Source organism: Cetorhinus maximus, chromosome 7 (assembly GCF_964194155.1).
Source record: "Cetorhinus maximus chromosome 7, sCetMax3.hap1.1, whole genome shotgun sequence".
Classification (NCBI taxonomy): Eukaryota; Metazoa; Chordata; class Chondrichthyes; order Lamniformes; family Cetorhinidae; genus Cetorhinus; species Cetorhinus maximus.
In genome coordinates, this window is record NC_135885.1 from 40994153 (window position 1) to 41021841 (window position 27689).

At 40.7% G+C, this 27689-nt stretch overlaps 1 protein-coding gene across 2 annotated transcripts in view; it reads left to right on the top strand.

Moving 5' to 3' along the window:
• The window catches only part of flt1 (fms related receptor tyrosine kinase 1), a 248293-nt gene that overhangs the window by 82561 nt on the left and 138043 nt on the right, over positions 1-27689 (top strand). For both annotated transcript variants that reach the window (XM_078545377.1, XM_078545376.1), the window contains exons 6-10: positions 1209-1345; positions 3754-3928; positions 6013-6130; positions 8198-8367; positions 14523-14679. In XM_078545377.1, coding sequence (XP_078401503.1) covers positions 1209-1345; positions 3754-3928; positions 6013-6130; positions 8198-8367; positions 14523-14679 — 757 coding nt within the window. The remainder of the gene's footprint in view (positions 1-1208; positions 1346-3753; positions 3929-6012; positions 6131-8197; positions 8368-14522; positions 14680-27689) is intronic.

Genomic DNA, 27689 nt, shown 5'->3' on the forward strand with positions numbered 1-27689 from the left:
TAAAATGCATTGATTGTCTTTCACTTTTTAATCATTTCACAGACAGCAAAATAAATGTTGAGACATACAACTGGAATTAAGGCAGAAGCTGAAATATCATAAATGAACTGAAAACTTAATTTTTTTGAAAACGTATCAAATTTTTATCATAATGGAGAAATTCAGCATTTCACAAATATAAAATCAGTTTTTTATGGCTAGAGAGGTCATTGAGTAGTAATTATGACTTAGTACACCACTAAAAACCCAGTTACATCTCATTCAATCCTTTTGGGAGAGTGGGTTTACAATGAGGTTAGAGTGTAAAAAGTGGACGTTCACACCAACTCAAGTGATTTCTAAAGATATCTGTGGAGCCTTGAACAATGCATTATGTGGAGCAACAGGGAATCACTGACAGCACATTTAACTGTGTAGATGTGGACATCAGAAGTCTTGTCAATTTTATAGTTGCGATGATAGTGAACGCTGATTGTTTTGCTATCTTGGCCATTCTTTTCACAAAGCTTTGGAATGAAAATTAGTTTTAAAAGCATAGTCACTAATCATTACTGCTAGATTGGAGTTATATTTTGGGGAATTCCCCTAAAACACACACAGTTAATCAATTTCTAACAATATTAAAACATAATAGGCTTGACAATCGCACCTGATCTGTCTCTGCCATTGTGGATGCAGTCCGGAATGAAGGTTGCAGTCTTAGACATCTGCTTGTTTTGTATCATTGCAGAATTGTAAAGTGGATTTATTAATCAATTCATTTGAATAAATTGCTTTCCAGAGCAGAGCCATTCTATTCTGATGCTTTGTTTCAACCAATTATTTTCTCCTCATAAGAAAAAAACACCTGCAAAAGCAAGTTGGGTCCTGCACAATTTTCAGTCAGGGAGACAAAGTCCATTGGACATAATGTGCAAAGGAGCAAAGTTGCTGGGAATGTTAGGATTTGGTGACGCGAGTTCTACAGTTGATAATAGATAAATCAGCTATTTAAAACTAAGTTAAAACTATTGCATATCATAACTTAGTGTAAACATGTTGTATTTACTAGTTACTAGGATAATTAGTATTCAGTTAATTTATAAAATAATAGAATAAAATTTGTTTGTATATAGAACAAATGAAGTGATGCATACATTTGCATGGTATCCAGATGTCTGAATTTTTTTTACAATATTAATTTTCTTTTATTATTGTTTGAATTATAGTCAATAGCATCAACAATGTACAGCTCAATGTGACCAATCCAGTCAAGATGCTGAGTGGAAGAACACTTGCTATCAAGTGCACAGTGACGGCAAAACTGAATTCAAGGGTTGAGATTCTTTGGGATTTCCCTGGCAAAGTAAGTATCTTAAGCAGGATACATACTTCAAAGGCATTGAAAGACAAAGTCTAGTTGATAACTCAGCCTTTGTTCCTGGATCTCTCTCTTGCCCTTCAGAATTACCAGGAAATGTTGAAAGATGTTACACTTTAAGATCAAAAGTCTGAATGAATAATTTGGATTGGCACACAGCCAGGAAACTGAAAAGATACTGTGCAGCCTTTAATTTCACTTTTTTGTACCTTTGCAAAGTGACATTCCTCCATAGTTTAAAAACACAAAATCTATACAAAATAAGAGTGCTGAATAAATACAAAATAAAGTTAGATACATTTAAACAAAGAGAATCTTACAGAACAACCTTTGCATGTTTCCATATTCTTATTATTCTGCGTAAGCTAGAAATACAACTTTTTACAATGAATTATTTTTGAACTGAGTTCATCCTCCATACCCCCACCCCCAAAAACACACAATTACCAAAAGAAATACATATTTAGAATAAACATTTTAAAACTCATTTTATGGCTCCTGTTTTACTGTAAAGATCTAACCACTTGCTGGAAATTCATTATATTTTAGACATCGAACATATTATTTTGTAATGCAGTGATCATTGAGACTACAATATTTTTAACACATTCATGTAAGAGACTGTCAGGTAAACACACTGTCCAGGGTCTATTTTGGGAAAGTTATCATAGTGCTGTTAATCATGTTGTCTTTATTAAAATATTCAGAAAGAATATACTTTTGGTAAAACAATGAGGGAAGGATTATTCTCACCGTATTTCTCAAGTGATAAAGCTGCATAATTACTATCAACATCACAAATGATTTGTCTGGTACACTGTGTTTAAAACGTGCTACAAGAAACATTTTTCTAATTTTGTTTTCATTTTAGGAACTTGGTTGTGTGCAAACCTTCACAGAAACAGCCTAATCTGAAATTCATATTTCCCCCCTCCCTTCCTGTTGAAATTAATGTGAAGAACATTATGAATTGCTTCACAGGAAAAGTGTATTGTGTGTACTGTACCCACTGAGTGTAACAAATTAGTTGTCATGTGATGTGGAAAAATGTATAGTACATGAAATATGTTTATTTAAACAAACAAAACCTATACTAAAACTAAAGCAAATCCTATATTACATGAATTTAAAAAGGAAATATTTCTTCAATTATGCAAGTAAAGTAATGAAAAACATGTGGTGTGTTAGTTCCCCTGTTTATGTGCAGTGCTACACTCTCGCTTTGTTGCCTGTTCCTCTGTTGTACGCATGATTAGAACATTCTCTTTAAAGTGCAATTAGTTGAAGGAAAATGGAGCTAAGACACTGTTCATTGTTTTTTGTGAATGGTGTGACTCAGGCTAATATCTTTGTATCTTACAAGTGCAGACAATGACCATCTTCAACATGAAAGAATCTAACCATCTCCCCTTAATGTTCAATGGCATTACCATGACTGAATTCCCCATCATCAACATCCTGGAGGTTACCACTGACCAGAAACTTAACTGGACCAGCCACATAAATATGGTGGCTACAAGAGCAAGCCAAGGGCTGGGAATTGTGCAGCGAGTAACACGCCTTTTGAACTCCCCAAAGTCCCTCCATCATCTACAAGGCCCAAGTCAGAAGTGTGATGGGATATTCTCCAGTTGCCTTGTTACATGCAGCACCAATAATACTCAAGAAGTTTAACACCATCCAAGAAAAAGCTGTCCACATGATTGGCACCTCATCCACCACTGCTATTCACTGCCTCCACCAATAGCGCACAGAGGCAGCAGTGTGTATCATCTATAAGAGGCACTGCAGCAACTCGCCAATACTCCAAACCTGTGACCTCTATCCCCTAGTTCCATGGGAATGCCACAACCTGCAACTTCCCCTCAAAGTGATCCACCACCCTGATTTGGAACTATATTACCATTCCTTCATTGTCACTGAGTCAAAATCCAAAACGGCTCCCTGGGTGTTCCTACACCATGTGAACTGCAACAATTCAAGAAGGTGGCCCACCATGACATTCAACGGCAATTAGGGATGGTTAATAAACCCTGGCCTTGCCTGTGACACACACATCCCATGAAAGAACATGATAAAATTGCACAGGCTCGCTTGATAGCTCAGTTCACAAATGTGTTGCAAAATGTAACACTAATTAATAACCTAAAACTAGCACTGATGGAAATGTTAGAATTAGCCTCAGCCCCAGATCTGGGTAGTGAAAAGCCCTATTTCCTATTGCTGAATCCTGGCTAATCAACATTGCAAAAAAAAAAAGTATAGTTAGAAATTGGGCCAGCATTTATTTGCGTAGCCCTGTTGACACCATCATAAAAGATGATGATCCATCATTGGTTGAAATTACAGGCTAGTTATATACAATCTTAATTACTTCTATCTGTCTGTTTCAGGGGAACAGAAACACATCTATAACTAATAGAATTGACCAGACGGACCGTAGAATAAATATATTTTACAGCATCCTTGTTATGGACAAAGTACTCACATCTGACAAAGGGAACTACATATGTCAAGTAAAAAGTGGGGACACTGTGAAGAAAAGGAAAGCAACAGTCAATGTTTATGGTAAGAAATAGTAACATAAAATCAATATTAAAAGTCAAAATGTTCATTTATCCTACCAGTCCTAGAAATCCTTCCTAATTGCTATGCTTGCCCAAAAGGATTATGCAGGCCAGAAAACTTGACACCTGCATTTGTGCTCTGTATGTTTTCTTTTTGCAATGTATACCAGACAGGATAGAGCTCTAGCTCATAGAGATTTTTGAAGGAAACATTTCCATTTTTTGATTTCAAATGAATTCTGGAGTCTATTCCGATTCGATTTACTCTGGTCTGTGTGCACCATATTTTTCCAAGTCAAATATGCCTATCATTCTCCTAACATTATTAGTCTCATAGACAATAAGATAAAATGAATGGATGGAAAATTCTGTGTCCACTGAGCAAGAAATCCCGACATCATCTCCCTGTTGACATGAATTTCTAAAACCTGCCGTAAGAAATTATGAGCTATTATGTTAAGAAAATAATTTACAATTAAAAACTGGCAATATAAGTGGAAGACCTTTCTTTAGTCTTTTTAATAATGCCATTCATCAATAAAATATCACACAGTGCTTCACAGCCAGTGAATTACTTTTGACATGTAATAACTACCTTTTTGTAGGTAAATAAAGCACTCAATTTGCAGGTCACAAGGTCCCACAATTAGCATTCATTAAATGACTACTTAATCTATTTTGGCTTGTACCAGTTAAGGGATAAATGTTGACCAAGGCACTAGGAAAAACTCCCACCTCTTCTTTAAATGGTATCATGCAATTGTAACACTGCCTGTACAAAAGGACAGCAGCTTTGCTTAAGGTCATAAAGTCATTATGACACATCCAAAAGTTGACATGTCTCACAATGCAGCACTTGCTCAATAGTAAATTGCTTTCCTAAGAACTCTGGGCAGGATTTTTCAGTCGGCGTGTAGGGGCGGGCCCGACACACCAATGTGTAAAATGACGCAAGATGACGTTGGGTGTACGTCCCGACGTCATCGTGCAGACCCGTGATATTTCATTCGGTGGACTCGCACCGGAATCAGCTGCGTGCCCGCTGATATGTAAATGGCCTATTATGGCCATTAAGAAAGTAATTGATGTAATTGTTAATGCTGCCCGTCCAACCTTAAGGTTGGCGGGCAGGCGAAAAGGCCAAGCGGCCTTCACGTTTTTTAGGAAACCCCATCCATGAGCAGGATGATGTTTCCCAAAGCTTTTATCAAATAAATAAAAAATTTTCCTAAATATAAAAACATGTCCCATCTCATGTGACACAGTCACATGAGGGGACATGTTTAAATAAAATTTTCAACCATTTATTCAATTATTTCAATATCAATTCAATCTCCCTGAGGCAGCTCCGTGAATGCCCCGACTCTCCCTCCTCCCCCCTGCCTGCACAGATAGCGCTGAGCACTATGGCTCACGCATTATGCTGGTCAGGCCTTAATTGGCCCGCCCGTGTAAAATGGCGGTGTGGAGCCAATTGTGGACGGCGATCGGCTCAACGACCGCCCCCACTCGGCCCCGCCCAGCCCGCCAGCCTCCTGAAAAATTCAGGTCTCTGTTTTCCAGAAAAAGCGTCTAAAGATTGGGAAGTGCTGGAGGAACTTTAGTACCAATTTTGCCATGATGTCACACAGATATCATGTGATAATGTACTTTAATACAAATTGTAATATCCCATCTGATCAATATTTTAAATGTATTTAAAAAGATAGACTTTACAACGTTGGTAAAGATAATAATCACCCATGTAACCATTTTCCTATTTGACCATTATTTTAAGATGACTTTTACCTTGACAAATTTACAATTCTAATTTTTGTTTTGAAGAAGCCAAAGCAAATTCTCAGATATATCTCAAGGTTTATAAACATTTTACAGATATAATTCATTTATACACACAAACCTGGAATGTTTATTTAAATTGCATTGCACCAGAAGGTTTCATCAACCTATTTTACTTGCATTTCATAATGTGAATATGGATGAATCATCATTCCATGCCAAAAATCAAAAGTAAACTATTCCTAAGAAGGAGCTGTTACCGTCTCTGAAAACATTTGCTTTCCTTGTATCTTCTATCCCTAACAGAAAAACCATTTATTAACGCCAGATGCCGGAAATCATGTATTGCTGATGTGCTTGCTGGGCAGGCAGCCTATCATTTTCCAGTAAAAGTCAAGGCATTTCCACCACCTGAGGTTTTATGGTAAGAGTAAAATTAACACACTGTGACTTGGAAACTGACTGCAAGAAATATTGCCTCGAGAGCTATTTGTCTTTACATGACTTTGCCATCAAGTCAGGGCACTGGCCAAAAAGTTGTATATGAGTAAGAATGGAAGATTTGTAATTCACAAAAGATAAAAATGTATTCAGTGGTTTGAAATGTAAGAGCTTAAACTTACTCATGCCAGACATGGGTAGGAAATTTCCAACAGATAAACATAGGCTCAGTGTTCAGCTTCCTTGTTGTGGGTTACAGGTCAGAGAGTCTGAGATGCTGTGGCAACATGCACTTTTACATGCATGCTGTTGTTTGGAACTATGGATAGTAATGGTAGAGGCTCCAATGTTCTTTCCATCATATGGCTGGCCAGAAATCTCTCCCACTCTTATCACCTGCCATTGGCATGTGTTGGAAGGATTCACAGGTTGATACTCAACCTGTTTGTCCACATTATGAATGCATCCTCCTTAGCCATTAAGCCCTGGGTGGGACTTGAACCCTGAGAGTCTGGTTAAGAACTGGTGCTGACCAAAGCAAGGGTAGGCAAACAAACCTTGAAGTCTCGAGCGAAGTGTAGCCCGCCAAATGCATGCTTTCTATATGCTATTGTGAAACACGTCGGCATGTTGTTCTCACTGACATGGGTGGATGATCCAGCAGGGGGGGTGGGGGATGACCCAGTAGGCTGGCCTTATAATGATATCCTGATACATTACAATGAGGTTCCCAACGTCCAATGGCAGGGAACGCGACCCACCATCGGCGGGCAGAGCGGATGATTGAAAACTGGTTTCACGATGTTGTGAAACTGATTTTTGGCCTTCTCGCCATATTGTCCACTCATGCCACCGAACACTCCCAATGCTGGTGGGCATGGACAATCCCAGCCCTAGACTTGGGTGTGCAGAGCGCAATTTCAACAATTGTGGATGACACAAAACTTGTAAGTATTGTGAACTGTGTGGAGGATAGTGACACATTTCAAGAGGACATAGACAGACTGATGGAAAGGGCAGACACATGACAAATGAAATTTAATGCAGAGAAATGTGAAATGATACATTTTGTAGGAAGAATGAGCAGAGGCAATATAAAATAAAGGGTACAATTCTAAAAGGGGTGCAGGAGCAGAGGGACCTATATCAGAGAAGCTGGGGCTGTTCTCTTTACAGAAGAAGAGGTTGCGAGGAGATTTGATAGAGGTGTACAAAATCATGAGGAGTCTGGACAGAGTAGACTGGGAGAAACTGTTTCCGTTGATGGATGAGTGGAGAACCAGAGGGCACCAATTTAAAGTGAATGGCAAAAGAACCAAAGGTGACATGAGAGTAAAACTTTTTTTTTGTGGTGAGTGTTTAGAATCTGGAATGCACTGCCTGAGAGTATGGTGGAGGCAGATTCCATCATAGCTTTCAAAAGAGAATTGGATAATTACCTGAAAAAAAAATGTGCAGGGAAAAGGCGGGAAATGGGACTGGCTGAGTTGTTCTGACAGAGAACCGGCTTGGATACGACAGCCAAATGGCCTCCTTCTATGTGGTAGCCATTCTATGATTCTTAAAATATTTTTTTAAAGTTTGTTAGTATTTCAGCTTCAACCTTAATTCCATGTATGTGTATGTGTTTTTATTCCTTCGTGGGATGTGAGCGTCGCTGGGATAAGGCCAGCATTTCTGGCCCATCCCTAATTGCCCTTGAGAAGATGATAGTGAGCCCAATTTTTATTTTGCTGTCTGTAAAATGATATGAATAAATTAAGGATAATCAGGGCTTTTCACTTCCTGGTTTGTGTGCTGTGACAATTCTTCAATGTGATTGGCTGCTTACCCTATTTGATGACACCTCTGTTGCCGGAGGCCTGGAAATCCCCTTGGTTTGATGCCAGATTCAAATTAATGTCACAGACATTGCTAGGCCTTTGTGGGCAGCTTCTTTCGAGAACAACAGTGAGTGTGTTTGCTTCACCACTGACCATAAAATCCAGGCCTGTGTAGTTACCTAGATGTTACACACTGTATTATAAAAAAAATCATGTTTTCTCAACAGGTTAAAGAATGGGCAGCCTATTACTGAAAGGTCTTCTCGTTATAAGATCACTGGCTATGTTCTAACTATAAGAGACATTTCAGAAGAGGATGCTGGTAGTTATAGTATTATACTGAGGCTTAAACAATGGAACCTTTACAAGAACATCACATTCTCTCTCAACGTAAATGGTGAGTAAATAAAGACCATAAATTTCTGTGTGCCCACTCTGAACAAGGAGTTTCAGAATCCCTTTTATTGAAAACTCTGCACTTTTGATTACAATTATACATCCAATTGTTGTTTCATTGGTGCCAGAAATGCAATGTGACACTATAATTTGGGTCAAACAATTAAAGCATCAGTTTGGACCAGGCAGTCTTCAAGAAGTGGCATTTTTTTGATTTAGCTTCATGACAATCAGAAAGTAGCTGCAGCTGACGCAAAGTCCTCTTTTATCTTAAAACTGAAGTGACCTCCTGTCCTTTAAATTAATTGAAAAGACCTGCCCATCACTTCCTTTGATCAGTTGGAAATTCACTTGCAACACTGGAGGCTGGTACATTGTATGATATACCTTTATTGAACTCTGCCACCCTGTCTCTCACATTTAAGATAACATAACTGTATGCTTACTGCCTCTTTTAGTAGATGCTGCTACTAATGCACCAGAAGTTACAGTGTAACATCAATATTAGATAATACAAATATTCTAAGCTTGTTAAAACTAATCAATAGTGAGGAGGTTTGCTCTCCTGCCCGCTCAATTCTCCATCTGAAAATTTAAACAAACAGAAATTTGGTGAGCTCCTTTTAAAGATGGCCATTCCCCCCCAATATCCATCTAAGCACTGTGTCTCTAGATCAAATGTGCTCAGGTGCAAGAGACCACCATCAGGGAAGTATAATTCATAGAAGTCCAAACTCTGAGATTGGAGGGTATAATTTGGGGCATGAAGATGGAACAGGTTATAGAAATAAAGTAAAGCCAAATAGTGGAGGAAATAAGTAAAAAGGACAAACATTGTAAATTTAGCAGAGGGAGCCAGGGCAGATGAGGGAGCTTAGGGTAATGGGTGAGCTGGGAAAAAGTAGGAAATGAAGTGGGAGGTGGAATTCCAGATAATTGGTGTTTGTGTAGGATGAAGACTGGCAGGTGTTAAGAACACTGCAGTGCAAAGAAGTCTTAATAAATAGACACATTTTATAGATACTTTTTGATAGAAAGTTAAATGAAGGCAGGTATTTGGCTTTTTAACATTGTTTCTTGGGATGTGGGCATCGTCATTGCCCATCCCTGATTTCTCTTGAGAAGGTGGTAGTTAGCCCCCACCTGAACAAACAAAATATTCAAAGTATAGTCCAAATTCCTGTCCCATCTCCCAAGCATTATAAGTAGCTGTTAGTATTTAATTATCAAAGTATGATCCAAATAGAATATTCTTTTTCTGGAATTCATTGCATAAATGAAAGTGGGCAGGTAAGGGATTATTGGTGAATAATAGCTCTGAGGTTAACTAGAATGGTGTCGATGTAGTTCAAGTTTCCTGGTTGCTCTTTAGTATTACTAGATATGAGTGGCTAAGGAATGCAGGGAGTATCAGGTACACATTCATGGCAGAGGAGTAGAAGAGATTTATTGAATGGAATATCTCTATACTTATATTTACAGTTACATATCAACTGTTGATCTGATCATTATTTGCTCCTTTTCCCTTCATTCTTTTTTGCCCAACTGGGTGTCTGACACCCATGCAGAAACCCACCATCATGATTAAGAGCTTCCAAACCAAGAAGTTTATACAGGTAGTTTCTCTTTTCCTGACATGGAGTACTGGTAGGCTCTTGCTAGTTGTGTAGCTAGGATAATCCTACTAATTATTTCTCAAATTGTCAGGGGTGTGGAGGTTCAGTTCTTGGCAACCCAAGCATGATAGCCACTGCGCCCCAGATATATAAGCACATATTCTTGTGCCCAGATGCTAGCACCCCTTTCCCAAGACTGTCTTCCCAAGTGCCAAATTTTTAGCTGTACAATGGACATTTTGCTTTAGCATCCTGGAAGAACCTATAAAGGAAACATACAATGTGCCAGCCACTATAACGAGTAACGTGTCCAACTCCAGTACTGTATACCAGGTTCATTATCATCTGGTCAATCAAAGTGCTTTTATGAATGGCTTTGGAAAGGGCCATTTGACTGACTCCATTTTCAGGGCCCTTCTTAAGGAGGCAGTGATTTTCGGAGTCTGATTTTATGGTGCCATGACTCTTATAATATCCCGCCACAGTCGTTTTTTTTGCTGCTGAGAAGGGCCCATTGCAATCTTTACCTAATTTCCACTCACGCACAATTTCCAGAGGGAATGTTGCTAAGCATATTTTTTAATCCCAAATGTATAAATTGTGAAGAAGCTCCTTTTGTTTCCACTGTTAGTTGGTATGTGAATTGATTATATTTATTCCATTTTAGTTTATTAGAATAAATTTTGTAAGGATCCATTCCTGGCCCTATGTTTCACTGAATGAGACAACATATCAGAGAAATAGTTGTGCTGACTTCCTCATTCGATTTATAGTGCTCCTGATTTTCTGGTGAATAAGATCAGTCACTCTAAAATCAGGGAAATACTGAACAAAAGGCATGATTCTCCATCCTGCACTTACATCAGATGGGATTCTGTCTGGGGAGTTGAATCTCACAAAGCTTATCATATCAGCAATAATCAACAGACGGAAAATTTAAGGAGTTTAAGAACAAGAAAGTTAAAGTTAAAAATTGTATTTTGTAAAAATTGGTTGGACACATTGTGGCTAGTTGCTTTAAGTAACATGCAGCCCAAACTTAGAAATTTAAAAAAAAGAGTTTAGGTTTAGGAAGTCAATACTAGCATCTTTGAAACTGATAGGATTGCTTCATACAGTGAAACCAGTGACAGCAACCATTTATGAGCAATGACTGCCTACCAATAAAATGACCACAAAATTCCCATTTACTTTTATTGTTGAAAAACCTCCTTGTAGTTACCGAATGACATGTAATTGTCACCAGGTATTTGAAGTCTCATCAGTGATTTTATAAGTATCCATGGTGAACACCATGGTAATCAGAATCAACACATAGCAGTGCCTACAACAGGGTCTTAAAGGAAATAATATTACAAAATTCCCTGGATCCCGGAAAGGTTCCAGTGGATTGGAAAAATTCAAAAAGGGGGGGAGGCAGAAAGTAGGAAACTATAGACCAGTTAGTTTAACGTCTGTCGTTGGGAAATTGTTGAAATACATTATTAAGGAAGTAGCAATGGGGCATTTGGAAAGTCAAAATGCAATCCATCAGAGTCAGCATGGTTTTATAAAGAGTAAATCACATTTGACTAATTTGCTAGAGTTCTTTGAAGATGTGACAAGCAAAGTAGATAATGGGGATCCTGTAAATGTAGTATATCTAGACTTCCAGAAGGCCTTTGATAAGGTGCTGCGCAAAAGATTAATACACAAGATAAGATCACATGGAGTTAGGGATAATATATTAGCTTGGATAGAGGATTGGCTAACCAACAGAAAGCAGACAGTCAGGATAAATGAATCTTTTTCTGGATGGCAAGCTGTAACTAGTGGGGTGCCACAGGGTTCAGTCCTTGGGCCCCAACTATTTACAATCTACATTAATGACTTGGATTCAGGGATAGAAGGTGCTATAGCTAAATTTGCAGATGACACCAAAATAGGTGGGAAAGTAAGTTGCAATGAAGAAATAAGAAATTTACAAATGGATATGGACAGGTTAGGTGAATGGGCCAAAATTTGGCAGATGGGGGTTTAACGTGGATAGGTGTGAAGTTATCCATTTTGGTCAGAAGAATAAAAAAGCGACTTATTATTTAAATGGAGAGAAACTTCAGAATGCTTCAGTGCAGAGGGTTATGGGTGTCCTCGTGCATGAATTGCTGAAAGCTAGTATGCAGGTACAGCAGGTAATAAGGAAGGCAAATGGAATTTTGGCATTTATTGCTAAAGGAATAGAGTATAAAAATAGGAAAGTGCTGTTGCAACTGTACAAGGCATTGGTGAGACCGCGCCTGGAGTATTGTGCACAGTTTTAGTCCCCTTACTTGAGGAAGTATGTAGTTGCATTGGAGGCGGTTCAGAGGAGGTTCACTAGATTGATTCCAGAGATGTGGGGCTTGTCTTATGAGGAGAGATTGAGCAGTTTAGGCCTATACTCGTTAGAGTTTAGAAGGATGAGAGGAGATCTAATTGAGGTATATAAGATGCTAAAGGGGATAGACAAAGTAGACGTGAGTGGATGTTTCACCTTGTGGAGCATTCTAGAATGAGAGGCCATAGTTTTAGGCTAAGGAGTGGTAGATTTAAATCAGAGATGAGGAGGAATTACTTTTCTCAAAGAGTCGTGAATCTGTGGAATTCACTACCTCAGAATGCAGTGGATGCCGGGACGCTGAATAAATTTAAGGAGGAGATAGACAGATTTTTAACTAGTAACGGGTTGAAAGGTTATGGGGAGAGGGTGGGAAATTGGAGTTGAGGCCGAAATGAGATCAGCCATGATGGTATTGAATGACGGAACAGGCTCGAGGGGCTGAATTGCCTACTCCCACTCCTAGTTCTTATGTTCTTATATGTCCTATACATCCTTTCAAAAAATGGCTGCTATAATATGCACTCAAGTTCCTGATGATATAAGAACTCTTCTGATGCTGGAAGATAGAGTAAAAGTAACAAAAGAGCAAGGAGAAAGAAGGAGCGGAGAAGAAGTGTGGCCTTTCTTGCCATAATGCCCATTTGGTGATAAAAGCAGAAGTAATGGTGTGTGGAGTATGTTGTATCAGAGGTGCAGTTAGTTACAACTGTACAAGTGGGCATGCTGTGATTAAGGTATTGTTTGTTTGTGAGAACCATAGATGGTTGCTGTTGACGGGTTTCACCGTATAAGGTTAAATGTATGGCCAAGCAAAACCTAATGAAGCAAAAGAAATATAATATGAGCAGAGTTCTTAGGGAGATCAGGGCAGTGAAAAGTTCCTAAATCTTTCCATATATTAGCAAAGATTTTAGCAAATTCCAGCACTGACCAGCTTCCCAGAATCATGTATTAAAAGCAATATTTTGCACTTTAAAATCTTAGTATAATATTGTATGTTTTAATTGTAATACTATATACTGCCCTACAAAATGTATTTGGACAATCCCTGTGTGGTTATCACCCAGTGACATAAAACCATGTTAGGCAATGTTCTAGAGCAACTGTGGACGCTATAAAAAAACACATTCTTGCTATCCTAGGTGCCTCAGCTTTACTCAGAATGGAAAAACTGAAGCAACTCTCAGAGTTTCAAAAAGCTATCATTATTGACTATCACTTGTGTAAAAAGTCTGCCCATGAAATATCCAGAAGGACTGGAATACCGAAGTCGTCTGTGAGCTTCATTATCAACAAGTACAGGAAGAGAAGCAATGTAGACAATAAATCCTGCCCAGAAAGAGCAAAGAAGGTCCATGGCGAAGCCCATCATTCCTTGAGGAAAAAGGTCAAACAAAACCGAAAAATCAACCGTAAAAGTATATTAAGGTTCAACAGGGACATGTGAATGCAGCCTGCTGTACAGGCACCTGCAACATAGCATCAGGGCCTTGCTATCTGTAACACTGCTAAAACTGTGAGATTCTGCTTTGAAACGAAAAACAAAAAAAAGTGTTCAGCTGCTGGAGTGGGTACCACAGGAGTGCAGAACTGAATCCAATGAGCACTATATGGCAGGAGCCTGAACACAGCCTAAAAGTATGAATCCCATACTTTTACTTCCTTATCCAGCAACTTAACGATCTTAAGGAACTTGAGACATTGCTAAAATCAGAAATACAGAAGAAAAACATGCTTATGACATGCGGAGAACTTGTAAAATTGTTAGCAGAGGACGTCCGACCTTCATTAAGAGCAGAAGATTCGCAATGCAATGCTGAACTAATTGGGACGTAGAACACTTTCTTGTTATTCAGCCATTCATTTGCTTTAATACTGTAACATCTCTCCTGAGGATTGTTCAAACACTTTTTGTAGGGCAGCATTCTTTTCTTGAGATTGCTGTATGTATCTTCACAGATAACTGTGAAAAGTTCTATTTTTCTCAAATACAAAAAAATGAATTGTGATGAGACAAACAGGACAGAGCATGAATATAATACACTGCAAAGATGGTACTCTCTTCACTTAGGGTCTGAGCATGTGAATAAGGCCTTAGGGTGTAATTTAGCAAATTGCATAATTTTGATTTCATATCTTTTCTATTTGGCTTTTGGTTTTCTAATTAATTTGTTTTTGCAGTAAAACCACATATATGTGAAAAGGCAGTGTCCACTCAGAACTTTGATCTCTACCCATTGGGCAGCAAACAGACTCTGTCATGCACTGCCTATGGCATCCCTATTCCTAGAATTCTATGGGCATGGCAACCTTGTGCCCAAAATAGTTCAAAAGCACAGTAAGTAGATTTGTTTGTTTGACTTTTCATTTATTTACATTGTAAAGTACTATTAACACTATGGGTTAAGTGCAGGTTATGGATTCACTTACATTTATTTAATAAAAAAGTCAGTGTGTTTAATATATATTTCATTATAGTAATTTCTCATGCCTTATGATTGTGGCTAGCTACAAATTGTGCCAAATGAATATTTTTATAAATGCATATATGCCAAACACAAAAAAGAAATGAAACATAACTTTAAATAAAATCCTCAGGGCAGTCAGTGTTTAAAAACTGTTAGATATTTTTGTTTACCTAAATAGGCTTTTTCATTGTTATAAGTTATCAGAAATGGAATTCACATATTATCTCCTCTATCAAATATTTTTTTCAAAAACTTCCAATGAACACCTTTTAAAATTTCTCTCATTCAAAGAGTATTTAAACCTATTTAGAGGCTGGTTCTTCTTTTTTCTCAAAGCTCCTCCCCCTTTACATTTGTTCCTTTTCTTGCCAATTGGCTGGTAAACTCTATATAAAAGATTAATGATAAGAATTGCACACAACTGTGTTTGACTGGGATTTCAAATGGACAATGCTTCACACTTAGAAGCTATTGGCAAACTGCCTATGGTAAGCACTTTCTGTTTGCACTTATGGTATTTTCAGGAGGCACGTATTTAAATTGTCAAAGATTAATGTGAATCTCGTTATTGTAGAGTTAATCATAGTTAAACAGTTTTTGCTTTTGTTTTCATTGTGTCTATTTTTGTTTTCTTTGACACCGTGCTTTATAATTGATGCAACAAACATATACTCCTTAGTTTAGAGGTTTGTTACTATGGCCCGGATTTTCGTAGAGTCAGTGTGACTCTGAAGCCATGTAAAAATGGTGGGTAGGACCCGATTCTGGGATTCCCACCCCCATTCCCGCTGTCCCCATTTTTCGCTGGTCCGGGATAAGGGTGCGGGTTGGGCGCTCCACACTTGTTCCGGCTCCATTGCAGGGGTGGGCATTTCCTAGCCCTCTGCAATTTTCATGGAGGTGGGCCAACTTCTCCATGATTCGTGGCTCACGGCCCCTTGGAGGGGTTGTGAACCATAGTCTGGATTCGGGAGCCTTTTGAATGGTAAATTAAGAAGATCTTGCCAATGACCCTTCAATGCCCACATGCCCCTTCCATTTCAACACAGTGCCAACTCATGCCACCCACCCACCCCCATGGCCCCTTATACTTTCCATGCTATCTCATATGAGCCATATAATAACAATAATAATCACAGAAAGAACAACCTATTACAACCACTTAAAGATGTCAGTGCTCCAGAACCTGCTGCTCCCCGAGCCAAACTATTCCAGTACAGCTGCAACACTGGCATCTACTCCACAATGTGGAAAAATGCCCAGGTATGTGCTGTACACAAAAACAGTTCAAATTCAACCCGGCCAATTACTGCCCCATCAGTCTACTCTCGATCATCAGTAAAGTGATAGAAGGGGTCATCAACAGTGCTATCAAGTGGCACTTGCTTAGCAATAACCTGCTCATTGATACTCAGTTTGGGTTTTGCCAGGGCCACTCAGCTCGTGACCACATTACAGCTTTGGTTCAAACATGAACAAAAGAGCTGAACTCTAGGTGAGGTGAGAGTGTTTACCTGGACATCAAGGCAGCATTTGCCTGAGTGTGGCATCAAGGAGCCCAAGCAAAATTAGAGTCAATGGGAATCAGGTGGAAAAATCTCCGCTGGTTGGAGTCATATCTAGTACAAAGGAAGATGGTTGTGGTTGTTGGAGGTCAATCATCTCAAAGTTGCAGGACATTGCTGCAGGAGGTCCTCAGGGTGGTGTCCTAGGCCCAACTGCCTTCAGCTGCTTCATCAATGACCTTGCATCATAAGGGCAGAAGTGGGGATATTTGCTGATGATTGCGTAATGTTCAGCACCATTCACAGCTCCTCAGATACTGAAGCAGTCCATGTCCAAATGCAGCAAGACCTGGACAATATCCAGGCTTGAGCTGACAAGTGGCAAGTAATATTTGCACCATACAAGTGTCAGGCAATGACCATCTCCAACAAGAGAGGATCTAATCATTGCACCTTGACATTCAATGGCATTACCATCACTGAATCCTCTACTATCAACATCCTGGGGGTACCATTGACCAGAAACTGAACTGGACTAGCCATATAAATACTGTGGCTACAAGAGCAGGTCAGAGGCTAGGAACCCTGCGGCGAGTAATTCACCTCCTGACTCCGCAGAGCCTGTCCACCATCTTCAAGGCACAAGTCAGGAGTGTGATGGATTACTCTCCACTTGCCTGGATAAGTGCAGCTCCAACAACACTCAGGAAGCTTGACACCATCCAGGACAAAGGAGCCTGCTTGATTGACTCCCCTTCCACAAACATTCACTCCCTCCACCACTGATGCACAGTAGCATCAGTGTGTACCGTCTACAAAATGCATTGCAGCAGCTCACCGAGCCTCCTTAGACAGCACCTTCCAAGCCCAAGACCACTACTATCTAGAATGACAAGGGCAGCAGACTCATGGAAATACCATCACCTGGAAGTTCACCTCCAAGCCACTCAACATCTTGACTTGGAACTTTATTACCATTCCTTCACTGTTGCTGGGTTGATAATCCTGGAACTCCCTCCCTAACAGCACTGTGGGTGTGCCTACACCACATGGATTGCAGGGGTTCAAGATGGTAGCTCACCACCACCTTCTCAAGAGCAATTAGAGATGGGCAATAAATGCTGGCCTAGCCAGCGACGCCGAGATTCCATGAACGACTAAAAAAAGTCAAGCAAAGCCAAAAATTCAATTGTCGAAACAGAAGCCTCTGCCGAGCTAATGTTTTTATTAGTTTGGGTTCACAGTCAAGCACGCATAATGAGGCTTGACTATAAGCCCAGACCAGCAACGGATTTTGTTTTGATAACTGAAGTGAATTGTTGACTTTGCTTAATTGATATCTTTAAGTGGTTATATAATAAGTGTTTTTTCTGTGATCTCTTTAGTCAATGTCTCGAGGTTTATTTGGAAAAGATTAAGAAATGTGATGTGTTTCAAGCGTTTGTTATTGGATAATGGTCTGTCCGATTGACACTTCCATAGGTTTGTAGGACCAGAAGTTTTTTTTCAAAAGAACATTTGTGAATGGGTGATTTTTGTCTCCCTCTCTGGAGTTCCACACTTGCCAATGTTACTATGTGGCTCATTAGTTACGTACATAGTGCATACTGGGTCATTGAAGAGGCAGAAGTTGGCATTAACTTGGCATGGACAGCATGAGGGACCATGGGGAGGTACATGAGTTGGCATTGAGAATATAAGGGGCCATTAGCGATGGTTGGGGCACATGAATTGGCATGGAAGGTATATGGGTGGTGGATGAGGAGTGAGGGGGTGTGAGGGATGAGGGCTAGAGCGCCTAGAATCTTCCAACACAACTGGGACAAAGCCCCAGAGAACAGGGGCGAGCCTTCTAACCAGCTCACCTCGGCATTCACCCAACCTGTGGTCACCATTGCCCTGTTCCCAAGGTTGGCAGGCCAGGCTCCATCCCACCCCTGGCCCCCGGAGCAAAAATTGTGTGTATCAGGGCACTTTTTACTGAGGCAAGTCCAGTAAGTCAGAAAATTTCCCCAACTTGAATTAGCTGCCTCGATTGCCAAAATTGGCACCTATGTCTTTAATCTGTTTGATTACAGACTATACACTAATCTATAAATGCAGAAATTTAATCTGCATTATTTCTGTGGATTCTCAGATCTGCCAGTGTACTTAGAATAGAAAGATGCAACATACTAAAGTAGAGAAGCATCTGTACAAAGTCATTTTTAATGATGCTCCCTGAACAGACAACAGGAAAAGCAGAAAGTAACCCTTTGAGGATTGTGACAGAATATTTTTGACTAAATTATAAAGACAGTTGTTGTTAGGAATTGCTGGTTTATTCAAAAATCATTGTGAAAAAAGGCATTTGATACGTTTCTTTGATTCTGGTTCATAATATTGTTAGAAACCCATAGAAATCATGTTTTGCAGATTTAGTATGTCTATTTTCAAAGCTTCAAAGGAATTCAGTCCACCAGTTAATGTGAACATTTTGTGGGAAGGTTTAAAGCATATTTAAAAAAAAAATGTCAAAAATAAATTTTGCTGGCTTTTCCCTTTCTAATATGTTTAATCCCTCCTTGGTGTTTAAAGATTTTACAGAATTATTGTCCAATGATAGAGAGCTTTGATGTATTTCTGCTATTATTGCCACTTTATTAAGCTGTTTATTACTTAATTTAAATAAAGAGTCCTGTAATCCATTTGAATTGAATGTGTTATGCTAATTTCAGTTTTGGTATTCCTAACAAATGGACATCCGAGCTCAGTGTATACCTAACAGTGAACAGTGCAGCTCCCAGCAGCTTTTTTGTTGAGCAAGACTTTGTGTCCCATCTGACTCTCCGTAAACTAAGGTTTACCAGTTCATGTGGGGTGGGGTGGGAGGGCATGGCAAAATTAGTTATACTTTCACCTCCATGATCTGGAATTGAATCGATCAGTCTTCTCACCTGGCTTTAAAGCAGTTAGTGAGGTTTTATGTTGTATCATGTGCCACAAGGGGCCATTGGTAGTGGTTGGGGGGGCATGAATTGGCAGAGAAGATGTAAGGGGTGGTGGGTGGTGGTTGGAGGTTGAGGGGGTTTAAGGGAATGTGGCCTCACAGCAGTTGTTTGTTCACAGATTGCCACTATTTGGTGGCACATGCAGGGGAAGAATAAGTAACAATTTTTGAATGCAGACATCAATGGCAGGACCTCGCATGCTTCAGATCACTTCTCAGAAGATGATGTGTGACACATCAAAGGTTTTCCGAAAATCCACACACTCTGTGAGTGCCTACTTCTCAGAAAATTCTGCCTGTAACTTCATACATAAAAAGACACAGCAATCATTCAGAGGAAAATTGAAAACATTACCATACGTGTTCTCCTGAAATCTAATTTAAGACTGAGCAGGGGAGAGGGAACTGATACTGATATTTGGTATGTTTTCCATTCTAGCAAAAGCATCTGTCTGAAGGAATAAAGAAAGAAAAAAACCAAGCCAGCAAAAAAAAGGAACAAAATGGAGGCGGAGGTTATGCTCTAAAATTGTTGAACTCAATGTTGAGTCAAGAAGGCTTTAGAGTGCTAACCTGAAAGATGAGGTGCTGTTGCTTGAGCTTGTGTTGAGCTTCATTGGAACAAGGAGACAGAGGTCAGGGTGAGGGTGAGAGCAAGGTGGCGAATTGAAACAACAAGTGACAGGAAGCTCAGGGCCATGCTTACGGATTGAATGGATAGAACCTCCTCTAGAGGTTCCCAGCACCACAAATGCCAGTTCAATTCACTCCACGTGTTATTAAGAAACGGCTGAAGGAACAGGATACTGCAAAGGCTATGGGCCCTGACAATATTCCGGCAATAGTACTAAAGACTTGTATTCCAAAACTTGCTGCACCCCGAGCCAAGCTGTTCAGTACAGCTACAACACTGGCATCTACCCAGCAATGTGGAAAATTGCCCAGGTATGTCCTGTACGCAAATAACAGGACAAATCCAACCTGATTAGTTACCGCCCCATCAGTCTACTCTTGATATCAGTAAGGTGATGGAAGGGGTCATCAACAGTGCTATCAAGCAGCACTTGCTTAGCAATAACCTGCTGACTGATGCTCAGTTTGGGTTCCGCTAGGGCCACTCAACTCCTGACCTCATTACAGCCTTGGTTCAAACATAGACAAAAGAGCTGAACTGCAGAAGTGAGGCGAGAGTGACTGCCCTTGACATCAGTGTAGCATTTGACCAAGTGTGGCATCAAGGAGCCCTAGCAAAACTGGAGTCAATGGGAATCAGGGGGAATACTCTCCTCTGGTTGGAGAGATACCTAGTACAAAGGAAGATGGTTGTGGTTATTGGAAGTCAATCATCTCAGTTCCAGGACATCACTGCATGAGTTCCTCAGGGTAGTGTCCTAAGCCCAACTATCTTCAGCTCCTTCACCAATGACCTTTCTTGCATTATAAGGTCAGAAGTGGGGATGTTCGCTGATGTTTGCACAATGTACTGCACTATTCACAACTACTCGGATACTGAAGCTGTCCATGCCAAAATGGAGCAAGACCTGGACAATATCCAGGCTTGAGCTGACAAATGACAAGTAACATTTGCACCGCACAGGTATCAGGCAATAACCATCTCCAATAAGAGAGAATCTAACCATCGCTCCTTGACATTCAATGACATAACCATTGTTGAATCCCCAACTATCAACATCCTTGGGGTTATCGTTGACCAGAAACTGAACTGGACTAGCCATATAAATACTGTGGCTACAAAAGCAGATCAGAGGTTAGGCATCCGAGTAACTCCCCTCCTGACTGCCCAAAGCCTGTCCACCATCTACAAGGCTATTCCTCCATTGTTGCTGGGTCAAAATCCTGGAACTCCCTTCCTAACAGCACTGTGGGTGTACCTATACCACATGGACTGCAGCAGTTCAAGAAAGCAGCTCACCACCATCTTCTCAAGGACAATTAGGGATGGGCAATAAATGCTGGCCTAGCCAGTGATAGCCACATCCCATGAATGTTTATTAAAAAAAATGTGGTCCCCCAGTGCATGTAACATAGAGAAGACTACATCATGAGCAACAAATACAGTGTATTAAATTGAAAGAAGAACAAGTAAATTGACGTTTGCTTCCTGTTAGCTTAACTGTTGGTGCCCATCTATTGTTCTAGTAAATCTACACTGCAGTCCCTCCAAGGCCAATATGTCCTTGCTAAGGTCTGGTGTCCAGACTGCTCACAGTACCCCGGTGTGGTGCTTGCTGCCCTTGTCTTTCTCGGGGGTAAAGGTTGCAGTTTTGGGAGGTCTTGTTGAAGAACCATTGGTGAGTTGCTGCAGTGATCTTGTAGATGGTACACACTGCTGCCATTGTGCATTAGTGGTGGACAGATTGAATGCTTATGATGGTGGTTGGGATGCCATCAACTTTGTGTTGTTTGCTTTGTTCTGGATGTGTTGAGCTTCTTGAATGTTATTGGAGCTGCAAATCAGAAAGTATCGCATCACAATTCTAACATGTGTCTTGTAGATATGGCAAGGATTTGGGGAGTTGGGAGGTGAATCACCCACTGTAGAATACCCACTTACTGACCTATACTACTGCATTCACAGTATTTATTTATTTTGGTGAGTCCAGTAATGTTGGTGGTCAATGATGATCTCCAGGATGTTGCTGATGGCTATTTGGTGATGGTAATGCTGTTGAATATCAAGGGGAGTTAGACACTTTTTTGTCATACATGATCATTCACTGAAACTTGTGTACTGTAGTACAATTGTTACTTATCATGAATTTATCAGCCCAAGTCTGTATGTTGTCCAGGTTTGGCAGCATGCTGGCATGGTCTACTTAATTGTGAAATGAAACTGAACACTGCACAATCTTCTGATAGAGGGAAGGTCATTGATGAAATAGTTGAAGATCATTGGGCCTAGGACACTGCACTGAGGGATTCCTGCAGCAATGTCCTGGGGCTGAGATGATTGGCCCCCAACAAATACAATTATTTTCCCTTGTGCAAGGTATGACTCCAGTGATTGGAACTATTTCCACCTTCAAGTGACTTCAATTTTGGTAGGACTCCTTGATGCTACATTCAGTCAAATGCTCCCTTGATGTCAAGGGCAAGCACTCCCACTTCTTCTGGAATTCAGGCCTTTGTTCATGTTTTGACCAAGGCTGTAATGAGGTATGGAGCTGAGTGGTCCTGTTCGAACCTAACTGAGCAGAAGTGAGCAGGTTATTGCTGAGTAAATTCTGCTTGATAGCACTGTCAATGTCACCTTCCATTACTCTGCTGGTGATCGAGTGTAGACTGCTCGGGCGATAATTGTGAATTGGATTTGTGCTACTTTTTGTGGACAGGAATTATTTGGGAATTTTCCACTTTGCCAGGTAGATCCCAGTGTTGTAACTATATTGGAACAGCTGCCTGCCGCTCTTCCGTGGCTATGTATACGCCTGCATGACCTTGGACAGGGAGCACACAGTGCCTGTCAGTATGCCTGAGGTCTTCCGTGACCGGTGGGCACAGGGGGTGGGGGGAGGGTGCTGAAGTACATCATCAACTCTGGGAATGCCATTTTAATTTGAGCTATTAAGTTTTCTTTAAAGCTTTCATTTGTTTTGTTACAGTGGGGTAGCCATGCCCTTTCAAATTAGGCCACTTAATTGCTTACAGGTGCCACAAAAGATATACTGGAACAACTTTGCTAGAGGCACAGGTAATTGTGGAGCATGAGTCTTCAGCACTACTGCAGGGATGTTGCTGCATCCATTGTCCTTAGCCTTTTCTTGATATCATGTAGAGTGAATAGAACTAACTGGAGAATGACTTCTGTGATGGTGGATGTTGCATTGTCTGTTTCTAGATTAATATAAATAAAGCTGAAGGGCAGGCAGAGTGGACACAACTTTAGTGGAGACCTGTTGCTTCAGCTTACACATGTTAACTGTGCAAGAGAATTGAATCACGTGATATTGCATCAAGTCCTGTGATGGCATATATATTAGCATAAACATATATTTAAATGATTACATTTAACATACTAACAAATATACCACAACATCCCCTTCCTTTAAATAACAGCCCAATATAGTATAACATTAATATGTATATGAATAAGCAACCCTTATGGAATATAAGAAATTTGACAACTATAACACTATTTACTCAAAACATTCAACTGTAACAAAAACATTTGGAACACTCCTCTTCAAGGTATTGTCTGTGTTTGAAACTGTACTGGTCATCAGTTGACTGGACCAGACCTTGTGACAGTGGTATATGGGTGTGTTTTTGAACTGCCCTTCCTGTCCTCCTGAAGATTGTGTTTGTGAGGATTGTCCTCAGTTGTCAGTTTGTTGCTTATTGTCTCTTCATCTTTCACGGGTATGCAGAGGCAATGTTGGTTGGTTGCCTTGTGCATGGCTAGCAAGGAGTCTCCTGAGGTGAAATTGATTCCTTCGCAGTGGCGCACCATTTGGTGTTGTCACCTCATACGAATGTGATTATTTGCATACCTTGCACATCTCTGCTGGGATTCATGTCTGTCCCAGCAGTCCCTCACCTTCTGGCCAATGTATAGTGGTGGTAATTCTGCACCTGCATGCTTGTCATGTTCATCTAACATTTATTTCGTTTCTGATGCAACCAATCTGTGATCAAAAACAACTTGGTGAAATGATAGCTCGGTAGTGTGGTTCTCACTGGTCATTCGAACACAATATCAGCTGGTGATGATAATCTGAAGTCTAATGGCATTGTGTGAAGAGCAGTAATGCAACTTGGATATCTTGCCCAGTTTCCAAACATTTTTTGATCAGTGATTTGACTGCCCTGACCATATGTTCAGTCATCCCATTCAAACAAGGATATCAGGGTGATGATGTGATGTGGTTGATGTAGCATCGTTCACACATATTCTGGAACAGTTTTCCTGTATATTGTGTGCCATGGTCAGATTCCACTTCCATTGATGTGCCAAAGGGACTAAAGATGATGCCAACATTACTGGCCACTGCTGCACTTGAATTGTTTCTGAGCAATTGGAAATTTGGAGTGAAAGTCAATCACTAGCAGATAGTCTTGTTTTGCCCACAGATTTGTCGTTATCTTGATCCATGGAGATAACCATGTGTCATGTGGTTAGAGAGGTTCTTACTGCTGACTGGTTTGGTGATCCTGGCATGCATTGCAATCTTTAACCACCTGGTTAATGTCCTTGTTGATGCTGAGCCAGAACACTGACTTGTGAGTGAGTTGTCTTGTCTTCGTTATTCCCATCTGTTCCTGGTAGAGCTGATTAAGTATGCCAGGCCTAAGTGTTACCAGAATGAGTACTTGCCGTCCTTTGAAGAATACTTCACTGGATATACCAATCTCATCTCAATATGGCCAAACTGTTCTCAGATCCATTTGAATCTCCTGGATGGTCTCGGTTCAACCCTCTATAATGATCCGCCACAGAGCGGATGTGAATGTGGGTCTTGAGAAGTCTCCCTCTGAAGTTCCTCTCTCTCATTTTGACCGAAGCACGAGATCTACATTGTAGACATCCTCAAAACTTTGACAGATTTCATCCACCTGGACGTTGAGTGGTATGTCTCGCACATTCCCAGGGTTGGGCAGTCTACTTAGAGTTTCTGATAAGACCATCTGACTAAAAGGTTTGTATCTGACATCCCAGTTGTAGCCCTGGAATCTCATGAGTAACCTCTGGAGTCAGGGCGATGCACTGGTGAGCAGTTTTCTCCGGATCATCTCCAGCAGCTTATGATCTGTTTCAACTATAAACTCTTTCCTGATAAGTATGTGTGGAACCTGGTGATCCTGAAGACAAGAATATGAGTTTCTCATTTGATATTGAAATAATTTATTTGTGTGGGTGACAGACCTTTTGAAACAAATGCGATAGGCTTTCCATCTTATCGGAGACATGCACAGAGACCGTTCTGCAATGCATCCACTTTTAATGGTGTTGCCTTCTGAAGGTCATAATATTGAAGCCAGGACTCAGCTGACAGCGCTAGTTTCAATGTATTGAATGCATGTTATCGTTCTGCCATAGAAATAGCGTGTATTTCCTCAGCAGTTCTTTTAGTGGAGATGCCTTCTTTGAGAAGCTCAGTATTTAAGCAGCAAGGAAGTTGAATAGACCTGGACACCTTTGGAGGTCATCCTTGTCCTGCTGTGCTGGCATTGATTGGATGGCAATGTCACCCGTAATACGCACACAGCCTGGGACTCGTTCCCTTTTGCAGTCCATATACTGTTGAAATATATCCTGGCTGACTAACAGCCCAAATGATAAACAGAGGAAACAGTACCTGCCAAAAGGAGTTCTAACATTGTTAACTCTTCTGACTCTCTTGACAAGTGTACAGATCAATGTCCGTTTTCTGCATCCAATTTGGATATGTGTTTCACTCCAGCAAATGTTGGGTTTAATTCTTCTAGCAGTGGTATCTTATGAGGACATCTCTTTAAGGCTTTGCTTAGCCTTCTTGGATCTAAACATAGTTGAATTGAACTGTCCTTCTTAACTGCGGTAGTCATGGATCTGCATCAGTCCGTGTGATGTTACACTCATCAAATATGCCTTGTTTTTCCATTCCACCCAGTTTCATCCTCAACTTTTCTTGAATATGCATGCTACATTTTCACCTCAAGTTGATTGACGGCATTGCACCTTCTTTAAGGTGTAGAACCGAGTCCTCTTGGAGATTTCCAACCATCTCAAGCTGATCCGGGTACTGGAGTCTTGTACTGATCCAATGGGTGTGCGCCTGATTTGACTGCATGGTCTTCTGATTGGGTCAGCTCATGGATGGTAACCATGTTAAGTTCATTGTATTGCTGGAAGCCCTGCTACTGCTGGTCCTGATACATCCACGATGTAGAACATCTATATAGACCTTGTTAACTCTTTGTACCAGCATTCCAGGACTAGGTAACCTAGGCACTTTATTACTGAGGCATTGTATGTCACAACATTCACGTTTGTGGGTTGGACCGCAGATTTCCATGCCTTGCGGTACATGTCCTTGAGAATGTGGAAAGGTAGAGTATTGGTGCTTGACCTGTGTCAGTCTTCACTCTCAGTCAATGCTGCCCAAACTTATTGGGGCAGGTGATCTGGAGTGTTGCATAAACTTCCATTTTGTTAATTGAATGGACATGTTCTGCTAAGGTGATCATGTGAAATAGATGTTCACCTGCAGTGAATTCACCTCAATCCACCTCATCCATTTTGGTCAGGTGTTCCCCATTTTCTGGAAGGGTCTGTACTTTTGGCAGTTCCTGGAGGTGTTTCACCTCCCTTCACCTCAGGGTAGCATACTTCTGCGGTTTGAGCACTGCACACTCTGGCTTCTCCCCACGTTACTGCTGCTAGACCTTCAGCAATGTTTGTCCCAGTGTCCTACAAGCCTGCAAGCTTTGCACGTGTCTGCGTATTTGGGGCATCCTTGTGGTTTATGGGCAGATTTGCAGTTGCTACACAGCTGACTTCTCTTGGGTGCCTGAGATATTGTACCGACAAACATTCTGGATCCTAAGGCTTGCAAGCACGATCTCCAGCCCCAATGACCTCGTGTCTGCAATTGACCTGTGGTAAGCTGTCCATGCTTTGTCCCTTCAGCTTTTCCAGGAGTTCTTTCTGGAGTGCCTCAGTAGAAGTGGAGGCGGTAACCGACTCCATAATGCATTCCAAGACTTCAGCGTCAGAGAAGTTGCATTCTTTTGCTTTCTCTCTGCATTGGTTAAAGTTGCCTAAGCTTTCACTGGCTTTCTGTCAATACTGCATGAGTTGCAGGTGGTGTATTCTGAAATTGACTTTAATTGTAATTTTATTTCTAAAGTTGCGTATTGCTTTGATGGATCCTTCTGGGCAGCATCAGATAAGCCAGAGGTATTAATTTTGTGCAGACCTACGTTTCCTACGGTGATCCTAATTTTAATAGCCTGCTTCACTGCATCCACAACCTTGTTGTCTAGGAAGCATTGCTCCATCTTCTGTTTAAACAGTTTGAATTCACCCGGAGCATCAGATACTTTCTAGTCCACCTCTGGAAACCTGGCTGCCATTGCCTCAGCTTTGTACACTTTTATCCCCTAGGGAGCAAACCTTGCTTTAAAAGTCGCAGCAAGGAACTGAGCAGGAGCCATGCCCTGAGCTGTGGTGCTGTAGTACGGGCTTTGAGCTTGCAGGTGGGAGAGGCACTGATGTCGGGTCAGCTAATGGTGTGCAAGAGCGGAGACAGTGGGAAGGAATCTACACCAACTCACAATGCTGCACTGATCTCTGAGGCTGAAACTGCCGTCGAATTTTTTTGTCTTGCTGGTTCAGGGCAAAACCAGGAATGTGCCCAAATTGCCTTCAATCTCTACTCTCACT